The 13,234-nt window shown below is 32.7% G+C and overlaps 1 protein-coding gene and 1 long non-coding RNA gene across 2 annotated transcripts; both read right to left on the bottom strand.

Moving 5' to 3' along the window:
- Positions 1-842: 842 nt before the first annotated feature.
- Positions 843-2,081, bottom strand: LOC140983904 (uncharacterized). The gene is made up of 3 exons (XM_073451059.1): positions 1,787-2,081; positions 1,489-1,738; positions 843-1,287 (listed from the first exon to the last, which is right to left on the bottom strand). Exons 1-3 carry the CDS (start codon positions 2,079-2,081, stop codon positions 843-845), a joined length of 990 nt encoding a protein of 329 aa, XP_073307160.1.
- Positions 2,082-4,550: 2,469 nt separating this feature from the next.
- LOC140985051 (uncharacterized) lies at positions 4,551-6,749 on the bottom strand. The gene is made up of 3 exons (XR_012176686.1): positions 6,450-6,749; positions 5,497-5,562; positions 4,551-4,906 (listed from the first exon to the last, which is right to left on the bottom strand). It is a non-coding gene; the product is annotated as an uncharacterized lncRNA (long non-coding RNA).
- Between the last annotated feature and the right edge of the window lie 6,485 nt (positions 6,750-13,234).

Raw genomic sequence — 13,234 nt, forward strand, 5'->3', positions numbered from 1 at the left:
TATGAAACACATTGTAAAGGCTTTGGTAGTCCTTCAACATTCAATGTACCCTTTCCAACAATTTTTTCTTTAGCTCCCCCTCCATAGGTTACTCTACCACATTTCTGTTCAACATAATCAATGAGATATTCTCGTGATACTGTCATATGGCATGAGCTTCCACTATCAAAGTACCAATGACCTGCAGTGTTAGTTTTTAAGGAAGTATAGACAACATTACAGTAGATTTTTACCTTTGGTACCCAAATTTGTCTTACTGTAGGTCGATGGTGGGAGGTGTTGCAGGAAATATTGGACAACATTCGGGGCAACATCCGGCTCGTCTTTCGATTCATGCGATCATCTCTGAATTTAAAACAGTAGGGCCTGATATGTCCAGGCTTAAAATAGTAATGACATACATACCTGCGTTTTCTTTTCTTAGGGATAGGAGCAGCATGTTGTCTTTTCGGTGGAGGTTTTTTGATTGGTGACTTGGATTGTGGATGTGAGGATGTATCAGCCTTTCCCTTCACAAAGACAGTCGATTGGAGGTTTCACCGATTTCAAACACACTGTGTTCGAAGCCTAAGCCTCTTTTATCATCTCTTCCCATCAAATGTATGGATTCAAATTTGGATGTGCTCGTATTGAACTTGGATAAAGTCATAGTTGCCGTTTGAAACTCATTTTTTGTCTTATCCAGTTCTAAGTCCTTTTTGCTCAAAATTACTTGAAGTTTGATAACCATAGCTTTTAGATCGGTGTTCTCCTTCATAAGAGTTGAGTTAAGCTGGTTTCTTTTGGTCCAATCCGCAAACAGCTCTTCATAAAGTTTTTGTACACTCTCAAGAGTCATTTCTTCAAGCATCTAACTCATCATTACTAAGATTTCCAGAAGACGTAGATTTCAAGCATACTGGTTTTGCGTAAATGTTGCGACCAGGAGTGGCAACACCTTGGGCAACACCTGAAGGATTCACTTGTAGCCAGCGTTTTTCTTTCAATAGTGCAGTCAAGGAGGTGTGATTGTCTTCATCTTTGGATTTTTCCTCATCATCAGATTCTTCATCTCTTAGAGATACATTATAGCCTTTGTTCTTGCGTAATCTGTTAGCACATTCGTTGGCATAGTGACCAAAACCATTGCATTCTCTACATTGAACCGAATCATACTTCATTGAATTAAATTGTCCCTTGCCTTCATTCCTTGGTTGAAATTGTTGCTTGGCAGGAAATCGTTGTGGCCTTTCAGGTCCAGGAAGACTTGGAAATTTCAATGGTTGTCCAGCTTTCTTATCTTTGATTCTTTTCAAATAATCCCAAAATTTCTTTGTGATTTAAGCAATGGAATCCTCACAAAGATCAGATTCGTTAACTTCTTGGGATATTTGAAGAAGTTCATTATAAGAGTTATTTGAGACTTGGAAGGCAATTGTTTTACCTTTGTCATTTTTCTGCATATCCATGTTCATCTCAAAGGTGCGAAGTGAACTGATAAGATCTTACAAAGCCATCTGAGAAGTGTCTTTTTCCTCATCTATTGCACAAATTTTTACATTGAATCTTTCGGGCAAAGAACGAAGAACTTTGCTAACTAATCGTTCATTTGAGATGGGGTCTCCAAGACTGAACGCCTCATTAGCAACTTCCCGTAGGTGACGATCATAATCTAGTATGTTCTCAGATTCTTCCATCCTCATCATCTCGAATTTGGAAGCAAGCATCCTTAGTCTAGTTCGTCGCACACTCTCAGAACCTTCACAGTGTCTTTGGAGAGTATCTCATGCATTCTTAGCAGAAGTACAATTTTTGATCAAACTGAACATGTTCATGTCGACCGAAGTAAATATAGCATTTAGGGCTTTTGAGTTGTAGTTCAAATTTTGCACTTCATCAGCAGTCCAGTCAGTTTCGGGTTTTGGCAAGCTGTCACCATCTTGATCTATCATGATTGGTGAAGTCCATCCATTGATGACACTCTGCCATGCCCGTTCATCTATGGATTTTATGTAATATCTGATTTTGACTTTCCATAGACTGTAGTTGGTTCCATCTAGGACTGGTGGTCGAAGTGCTGCGTTTGCAAGTGATGTGTCCATTTGATTAATTCTGTCAAACAAAACAAAAACCAGAATCAACACTTAGTATATCAAGAGTAGGCTCTGATACCACTTGTAGGGAAATATTGTTCGACAGATGTAAGTAAATATACCAGCAGTAGTGTAAATTGTTAATTTGTGCTATATCAGAACAAAGTGTTGTGTCAAATGTTACAACATTTAAGACAATATGCAACGAAATATTATATTTTGTAACACAAATTTACTTTAAATAAATACGATGGACAAGATTAAATTTGCACAATTATTTACCTCAGGGTAAAAATTAATTACTAGAAAACCAAACCTTTTACAAAAACCTATCGCTAGTGATATCCACGAAAATCAATTTTCTCAACACATTGAAAAAATAAATGGCTTTCTAAAACAACCAACAATAATAAAATGTAATTAAGAAAGCAAAACGTGATCCCGAAAAGCACGAGCAACTAAACACGATCTTCAGTCAACATCGTTACGGATGTTGTCTGTAGACGTTTGCAACATTCAGGGCAACACGGTAATCACCACTCGGAAATCAGCAACGGCTTCGTGGATTTATTTCTCTGAAATTTTTGCTGCGTGAAAAAGGCTCTGTTTTTTATATCCAACCTCTTATTTATATGCCTAGGTTTCGTCAATAAATAGTCCTACACAATATGGAAAGTTAGAGTTTTGTTAGTCACAAACTCTATTTATAACAAAGATATCATATCTCTATTAAATCTTAGCATATTTAGAACATTAAATACCATATTATCTAGAAAGGAAAAATCTCAATATTAATCAAATCAAATCAATTAAGAAAAAGATAATATTAGAGAAATTCTTTAATTGAAGGAATTATATCAATCAGACTAGTAAATAAGATTTCCCTTCGCATCCATTTTCTTGCAGTACTCTTTGTATACAACTTTTTTTTTTGTACACACCAAATCGATTCTATAATTTATATCTTTCACAAACATTTTTGTAAATTATTGAGCAAGTCCTTTTGAAAGTGTCACATACGGTTGGTCGTGGTTGAAGACAAGATTACGTAAGAAAATAACAACATTTGGTATTGTTTGATCTTGTTCCTTGTTTATTGTGAGAGCAAAACTTAATTTTATAGGGAATTGTGTATGTGTCAATTCAAGTGTCAATTCATAATTTTTTTCACTTTTTAATGGCGTTTTATGAAGAAAATATCATGTATCTTTTTGAATACATGTTATGATTTCTGCGTCTATGATGTTTATCCAAAGATTGTTGCATATTAATCTTGTCTCATTGCATAGTCCTAGTTTGGATTCGACTTTCCTTAAAAGCATGATTGGGCAACTAACTTTCAATGTGACTTTATGAGTTGCCAAAACACTCGGACAAAGAGAATTTAAGAACTCTTCTTGGAAAAGATTGTTATTGTGATCTTCTACAAAGTCCCAAGATGTGTGATCTTATTCATGTCGGGGAAATTTTAAATTGGGAATTTCATTGATTTCATGGACATCTACATTTTTGCAGTAAGAATAGCTCCGTCGACCATGTAGTTTTTGTCATTTACATGCTCAGTCATATTTGGAAAAAGAAAATCAATTCGTTGATGAATTGATTGTTCACTTTCCTAAGGTATGACCATAGAATTTGGTAATGTTATAAAATTATCATTTACAATATCTTGCAAGCCATCGCCAATACGTAATAGAAATTCTGAGAACTCAATATCTTGGGCAGATCTCATGTTTTGCTGAAGATGTAAAATTTCCTCCAAATGACAATTGGCCGTTTTCCATAATATCTTGGAAAAGTTAGATTGACATATTCAAATCCATAACGAATTTTCATTGGAGCCTCATCACATACCACAGCTGTTGCACCTCTAATAGACTCAACAAGATCTGACTGTTTTTTAATATTTCAAAGTGTTGATGATGTTGGTCTAAGTGGGATTTGTAGACATGAATGTGCAGTCCTACTACCTAGCAACAATGTTGCAGATATCCCTAAAGTTGTTGCAATGACAGTTTTTTCCCTTAAATGGGCTATAATTGTTTGATAAAGGAAAGTTTAACCAGTCTCTCCTCGAACATCAATGAAGAAAATATTTGAGTGGTTTCACATAATACTTTCTATTATAGAATCAAAATCCATCCTTCGATGAGCATTTAAACCATCAATAGATCTCAAATCTTCATCTGTTACTTCAATTGAAAACTAATCCTTAATTATTCTAGGGAGTGTTGGGTCTCCAAGAAACTCGACACTAACTGATGGTAAATCAAAATCGTCCATTTTCATTTTGTACTGTTGCTCGTATCTCAAGAGTAAATTTATTTGTGATGAATAAACTACTTGTTGAAGATGATCTACCATAATCTTGAGACAAGAGGATTTGATGTTTTAGTTCAAGCACTTTAATGATAATTATTTTGTGAGGGCCCGTGCTCCTGATTAATTATTAATTATCAAACAACAAAGATTTATTAGCGTACACAGTGAAAACGATTAAAAATTTTCCATTTTGGACCTACAGAAATTTCGGCATGACCTCTTCGTAAATAGGACATACCAAAAATTCCAAAACAACACAACAAAACATTTATACTCGAAAATAGAGTCCAATAAAACAAACAGAATACCAATTGCACACAGAGCCAGCCAGGCTCGATCACACCAAATAATATTCAACGCTCAATAATACAACCATACAAATACACGAGGCATCTCCTCGACAAATGACTCAATATATATAGTATAAATATCTGGGGACTCCCAAATCAAACCGACTCACTGGGCTCCACTGGCAGACGCTCCGCCAGCTGCATCAGAACCACATGTATAACCTGTTATGGAATCACAAAACAAACCACAGCAGTCCCGAGGGACAGGGGTCAAACCCCAGTACGAAGATCAAATAAATTACAGTATAAATAAATGACATGTAATGAAATCAATGCAATGCAATGCATGTAGGGTACCAATAATCTCGTGTATCAATCTGGATCCAAAGAAACGATAGCAACAACTGTGGCCACATATTCCAGGGGTGTGATTTGTCAAATACGCCCTCGGCCCTGCACATCTGCGTCAGGGGTGTCAGTCTGTAGAACTGTTCTGCCCTTCCGCTAGTCATCAGAGGTGTGACGCTGAAACGCCCTCGGCTCTGATGTCTAAATAACTCATCCAAGAGTAAACAGAAATCTCAAAAACAACATAGTCATGGCTCAATATGAATATGTGCTCAACAAAGCATATAAATCCACAGATTATTCAAATATATTTAAAAATTCAAATTTATTTTTAAAAAAATGAGGAAAAATCGTGATATACATCCAAACAGCACAAAGAGCACATAAACACATAATTCTCATAAAATCACATCAATCAAATTACACGTCGTTATAGACGCTGTAAGGAATCAATCAATCCGTACCTTAACCTTCAAATTAAATTACCACAATAGTTTATGAACTCCTCGGTGCTTCCTGGCTACTAAAACCTGTGGCAAATAATTTATTTCCATCAAATAAATATTCAACTCTTAGCCAAAAACAAGTTACTAATTCCAGCTTGTACCTAAGTTCGGTTTTCAGGTCATAACTCAACCAAAACTTAACCAAAACACACTTATCATACATGGCTGGTCTCCTAACTCAAAATCCCATATTTCATCAGAAGACATCAGAAAGGAATTTAATTATCTCGACACTGAAAAACGCCCAAAACCAGAAACCATGAGATGCAAGGTCTGTGACAGATTCAGGTTCGACACTTAGGAGTATAAAATTCATATCTAACTCATCATTGACTCAAATCGATATCCGCCAATTGGAGATGAAAGACAACTCAAATATCTAAGTTTTTCTAGAAGAAAACATTTCCAGAATCTTAATAGATAAATCCCAGAATTATCCAGAATACGCCACTACCAACGCAATTCGCGGACAGCAGTCTGTAAGTGAGCAGTTTCAGAAAAAATGAACATAACTACCTCAATTCTTAATGGAATTTAACGAATCTTATATCAATACGAAGACAACACATAGCTCTACAACTCTTATTTGAATTATAAGTCCAGAATCCAAGTGCATAAATGTCATAAATTCGAATTACGGTAGCTAATATGCACATCTCCAACACAGAATTCCATTTCGACACATTTTGGTAGAAAAATCATATCAAATTCGTTTCTCATTGGAATTCCGTTTTGTTAGTGGCTATAGAAAGCTAACACATAGATCTATAAGTTCTATATGAACCACAAGTCAAGATTCTTTGTGCAATACACACAAAAACCCGAAAATCAGAAGCAACAACCTGCAACTCGAAACTGAAACCAACATTTACTTCCATGAACAAAATTGATAACCTAGGCTTAGAGATTACCTTCAAAAGCTTTCCTCTAACTGAAATAAAGTTAGAATCGACCTCTTCACACTCTAAAGAACCAAGAAAAATAGAATTCAAGAAGCTGGAAAGGAAACACAGCAACTTGGAAGAAACATGGTAACAAGAAACAAGCACCTTGATGTTGATTATGGCAAGGAGAGCTGAGGGACTTCTTGGGCTATCTTGGGTGAGCTATGGAGACCCGCCTCCTAGCAGCAAGAGGCGACGAGAAGCTGCTCACGTTGGAGAAGAAATAGGATGCAAGAGAAGAGGCGAGAAGAAACGAGAAGATGGAGGTGGAAAGAAATTGGGTTTGGGAAAAAATGGGTTTCTAATTAACACATATATATACATGAATCCAAATATTAGCCCAAATGCAAAAATGTGACCCGATCCAAATATTTACAACGTCCTTGTGCTATAAAACTCCGATATATATTTTAATATCGTCTATAATGACGATATTTTCTAATATATATTTTTAACACACAAGTATAATTATTTGGATTAATTATTTTAATTTAGCACTTTAAAATAATTATTTTTAATTCTTGCCAAATGCTGAATAATTAAATTCGAGTTCTCACATATTTGATATAATTCTATTATTGTGATCATCTTTTCTCATTTACCCGTCAAAGAACCTTTGCTCGAGTCTCCTTATGGCGCAATTTTTTTTTTTTTGGTGGATGTAGGTTTTGACATGCCTATGTGCTTGAGCTAAATAGAAATTAGCACAGAGTTTGATCTAAGTTTAAAGAATGAATTTGAATTGTGACTTCAGCCACAATAGAAAGCTTGTCATTTCAGGCAAAAAATATTCCAGAGACATATAAAATCATTAGCATCACAACTGTTTGAAAAATGAACAACTTCACTTTGCATTCTTGCTTTCCAAGTTCTCAACTCATTTTCATTATAACAATTGGATTAGAAGCTCAAACCAGATTATGCTATCATAATCTAATTGCAGTAGAAATTCAATTTATGTCCATGTAAATGGTACTAAAATATAATAAAATTTTAAAACATAATCATTAAAATGGCTAACATAAAAAAAAAATCTTGGTTTAGATTATTGAAAATCTAAACAAATCGAGGAAACTAACAGAAAATTTAACAAGGATGATTAAATAAAGATCAATTCTAATTTTACGAAGTTAGCACAAATACACGGACAAATATTTTTCATTGATGCCGATTTCATATGTTCAAAATATTACAAAATAAAATCTAATTNATATAATTCAAAATTTTTTAATGTCAATAAAATCATAAAACTGGTCTTTCATGTATTATAGAGCATGTAATTAGTTGGCTCATTAGTAAAAGCCACCTAACAAAACCAACTTTGAATATGCTTTTTTGCTTAAAGAAATTTTACAATAACGAATTTTTAAGTGAACAAAAATTTACTTGTATTTACGAGAACAAATCAAAGCGAGAACAAACATTCACTTCGATTTTTTTTATAAACAGTTGGTGTGCAGCCAATATATATTTGTAATCCTTCATTAACAAAACAAAGGAAATTAAAAATTAATACAACCTAAGGACTCACCAGAGAATGTGATTTCAGAGTAATGGAGTCATGTAATTAGCAAATTTCCATGAATTAGCTTCCAACACGGATGGAATTTGAGGCTTCTAAGTAATTAAATTGAATGAGATATCCAAAAGAAATCTATACTATTTTATACTATATTATTAAGTTTGAGATCTTTAGAGTGACTAACTTTTGGTGTCATAGTCTGTTTTAAGAATTATATATATTAATAAAGTGTTAAAACTTTAATGCAAGCCACATGTGGTTCAGAGATAGAGTTTTTATTTTTCAGGCATCAAATTTTAATTCAATTCTTACTTGGTATTTTTTTTATTCATTACTTTATTTATTTATTTTTTTAATTCATATATCAAAATTACAGAGTAATCCATCGCTATTTCTTGTAATTAGATTTTCATCCTCATTTAAATATAAACAAATTAATTATAAAAAATATTGTACAAGCACGCAACGTGTGCATATGTGCACTAGTTTGAATGAAATATCCTGAAGCTCCTCATGATTCTGAAGCAAATAAGGTGACGATGTAAAATGTACCAAGCAATTCTATAAGGCCCTAATTTTTTATAAAATAGAAAAAGATAATAACTAAATATTACCACACACGCATGTGCGTGTGCTTAAATAATATAAATAATTTTCCATTTACAAAAAAATAAAAGGGGGTAAATGTCATTTTTGCCGCTCCAAACTTTTGCAAAGCTCGAGAAAAAAGGGATCAATAACGTCCCGATTCCGGTCCACCAATTGTTAAAGCTCGTTAAATCTGTCGCTAATTAAACCGTCGCAAACTGCCTTTGGTGGTTGGATCTAATGTAAAAATAATACTCTTATCCTAGGTTGAAATTTCCCCTAACCACAATAATTATTTTTTTTATATGGAAAGACGACCATGTCCTCATATTTTTTCCAGCAGCGATCAAGATGTTTCAAGATCGGAAAAAAAAACACTAATTTAAATGTTGTAGTTGATCAATTGAATTTTCGATGACGTTTTAATTTCTTTTCCCGAAATCCTAATTCTACTGGGATTGTAAAAATAATCAGTTGTAAAGGATGTAATACTTAAATAAATCTGAATATATTGTAGTACAATTGTTCATCTGAATAAAATTTGTTATTGTTGTGATGAGAAATTTAATATTCTTTGAAATATATCACGTTCCAATAATTATTTGAAAAATATTTGACTCATATAGGTTTTCGAGTTAGTGGAGTAGATGAGTGTTTGGTCAATGATCCAGAGTTTGATTCTCCTACTAACACTTTTTCTCGGACAAGCATGTCGTATATGGATTGTCCAATGTGGTTTACCTTGTTAGCGAGGTCGCAGCTGTACCTGTATTCGATTGGGCCTGAAGCTAAAATTTAAAAATGGTTCTCTTGTTGGTATAAATAATGCAAAAATTCAGTTAGCAAATAATAAATACAATAAATAATAATACAATATAAATACATAAGAAACAATATATTACATAAAAAAACAAATCAATAAATATTTGAAATAATTACATAAATAATAACCATCTAGCTATTTTAAAGGAAAAAATATATATCAAATTTGTATAATCCAGTTTTCGGATCATTTCTTTGTCAATCAACAACATAGCTAGTTCATTTAGTTTATTTTGTGACATTACTGATAGAATATAAATGTTTATTAACTTCAACTTTCTTCTTTCTGCTTATGCAACTGTCATTAGGATGATTAACAAAATCTTATAGACAATATAAGTATTTGAAAATAAATCATTCAGTTTTGTCAAATACAGTAGAATCTTAAAAAGATTTTGAACTCTATACAATACTTCATCAAATTAGATAAATACTAACTTGTGAACTTCTCCAAACTTAACAAATACCTCAAAGTCTCTTAATATTGTTTAAATTGTTCAAACAGAACTTGAAGAAAAGATCAAGTTTGATCAATTATAAACAAAAAATATTCAAATTACTCTTCTTTTTATTTAATATTGGGCAAAAAAATTTATTTCAGTAGGTCACCAACTCAAAATATATATGTTGGACTCTCTCAAGAACTGAGTCCTGAGACGGTGGTCTCATAAAAAGTCCGATCCTAAGCCCGGTTTACAGGGTACTGCCTGCGTTCTTCTAAAAATTTATTCAATATGGATCGAAAGATAACGACTAGGTTCTCATTTTTCAAATTTTTTACTTTTATCTTTAATCATATAATTATTTAATTCCCATTAACAATGAATGATACAGCTTGTACTTATGTCACATCGCATCATCCCTTTAATGCATCCAACCAAATTGGACCGCTAAAATCGTTAAATTCAAAGAATGAATGTCCAAATCGAATATGAATAACGTGGATATGATACTGATGGGATGAAACTATATTTAATTTCAAATAAATCATTTAAATTAAAATTGTTTACTTATTTTTCCTTCGGAAGTACATTGCTTTTATTTTATTTTTCAAACAACATATGTTTTAATTTTTGTAAAAAATAAAATAAAATTATAGTGATCTGTATTGACGACGGGTTATCTTGCTTAATTTTAATAATACATTTTAAGAAACATAATATTCTGTAAAAAAAACCAAAAATATGTTTCATTTTAAAATTATGACATCATATTAATGAAATTTGTAATTTATTTATTTTTATAAAACTATGGATTTTTGGAATAGATTTTATCACAGAGTAGTGTAACAAACCATGAATTTTTACTATATTCGATCTTTTTAGATCAGTTGTGCTTAGAAAAATATATTAGTTGCATACTGATAAAATTGTAAAGTTATTAAGAATTTCAGTTTGGCAGTGTTTAAGATCAAACTGAAGTGAGTTATTACAGCTTCTGTAATTAATCAAAGTTTTTTTTAGTGAAAATCATATCCTTGAGATAGAAGGGATGACGTAAGAGCATATGAAGTCTCCGAACATCCATAAATCTTTGTGTTCTTCATTTCTCAAGTATTCAGTCTGTCTTTCAGTTTATTTCCGTACTTTAAGTTAATTGATTGATATTGACAACAAGATTATCGAATTCAGTTTATCACTAAACTGATTCACCTCATCGAAAAGATTTGAAAATCGTAAAGTGTTTATTCAATCCACCTCCCTTCTAAACACTTTTACTCACCCAATAGATCCTAACAATAGTCTTTCAATTTTAATTTTACACTCTCGTAAACCATGAACAAATTCTTATTTCTTCTTAAGAATATCCTTCACGGTTTTCCAATTGAATGGAATATGATTCAACTGATATCTGCTTGCAACACTCAGTGCAAATGCAATATCAAGTCGAATTGATATCATATCCTATATAATACTGCCAAAAGAATATGGATATTGAATACGAGTCATGGTTTATATTTTCACATCAGCCATAGAGCACATAGACTTGATAGAATCACACCATGACACATTTGGGATATCCTCTCTTTGACTCCTCCATAGAGAATCTCTTTGGTATGATATCGATATAATTGGATTGGGTAAGCCCTAGCATCCTCTTTGATCTATCTCTATAGATCTGTATTCCTAATACATAGGATGATTCACTCATATATTTAATGGAGAATTTACTAGCTAACCACACTTTAGTTGATTGAAACATCTCAACATAATTCCCAATGAGTATTATGTCAACAATATAAAGTACTAGGAATTTCACTACACTTTCACTAACCTTCTTGTATACACAAGGTTCCTCAGGGCTTTTAACAAAGTCAAACTCTTTGATAGTGTTGTCAATTCTGAGGTTCCAACTCATCGATGCCTGTTTGTGTCCATAGAAGGATCTCTGAAGTTTTCATACTTTATGCTAACTTCTTACTGATATAAATCCTTCGGCTTAAAACATTTAAATCTCTTTTTAATGTCACCATTAAGGAATAATGTCTTCACATCCATCTGTCATATTTCATATTCTTATCATACTACTATGACTAGTAGTAGCCTAATGGATTGAACATTGACACTGAAGAAAATATTTCCTCATAGTCAATACCTTGTCTTTGTGTTTATCATTTTACTATCAATCTTGCTTTAAAGGTCGTTACCTTCCTATATATCCCAAGTTTTCTTTTGTAAATCCATTTGCTTCTTATGAGAACAATTTCTCTAGTTGAATCTACTAAGGACCATACTTGATTTGAGTACATGGAATCCATTTCGGAATGCATAACTTCAAGCTATTTGGATGAATCAGCATATGATAATACTTATTTTAAGTTTCTTGTATCACATCCAGAAATAGACTCATCTTGGCTTTCTTCAAGAAACAAGTTCATCTTCTTAGGTGGCTTTGAGACCCTTTCGTATCTCCTATGAGCTTATATCTCTCCAACTGATTGTTCCAATGTGGGTTATAATATTTTAGGAATGTGTGTTTCTCGTATCTCCTCGAGTTCAATCATCTCACTTTTTTGTCTAACAGAAACTCCTTCTCCAAGAAGGTGATATTCCTTGAAACAAACACATCGGTTTTATTGGGATAATAGAAATAATATCCAACATAATTTTTTGAATATCTCACAAAGTAGCACATCAATGAATCTCATCATAGATCGAACCATTTTCATCAATGTGTGATTACAACGTTCTGACACACCATGTAGCTAGGATGTGGCAGTTGGGGTCCCTGTGAGAGAATCTCATTCTCCTTAATGTAGTTTTGAAAGTCAATAATTAAGTATTCTCCATCTTTATCAGATCGAAGTGTTTTAATATTCTTTCCTAACTGTTTCTCTATTTCACCTCTGAATTCTTTGAACTTTTCAAAAGCTTCAGATTTTCATTTCATTAAATACACACATATACTTCGAAGAGTCATCAGTAAAGGTAATGAAGTAAGATTGCTTATATATCATGCTAACACTTAGCAGGCTACACACACCTGTATGGCTCAAATTCAATAGATCGTGTGTCCACTACTTTTTTCCTAGGAAAGAGGCTTTGGTCATATTTTATTTCGGACAAGACTCACATGTTTCAAGAGAGTTTACGTCTGACATGTCAAACATGTCCTGTCCTATTAACTTGTGCATCTTCTTTGAGAAATATGTCATAGTATAACGTGCCACATGTGTGCATTATTTATACTATCTTTTTTTTTCTTTTTTTGTTGTTGAAATCATATTCACTCGGAAATTATTAGTTGGAATATCTTTTATTTTTAAGTTATAAAGATCGTTTTGTAATTCGTTTGTTCTAATTAAATATTTATTCTTGTA

Source organism: Primulina huaijiensis, chromosome 9, assembly GCF_012295235.1.
Source record: "Primulina huaijiensis isolate GDHJ02 chromosome 9, ASM1229523v2, whole genome shotgun sequence".
Taxonomy (NCBI): Eukaryota; Viridiplantae; Streptophyta; class Magnoliopsida; order Lamiales; family Gesneriaceae; genus Primulina; species Primulina huaijiensis.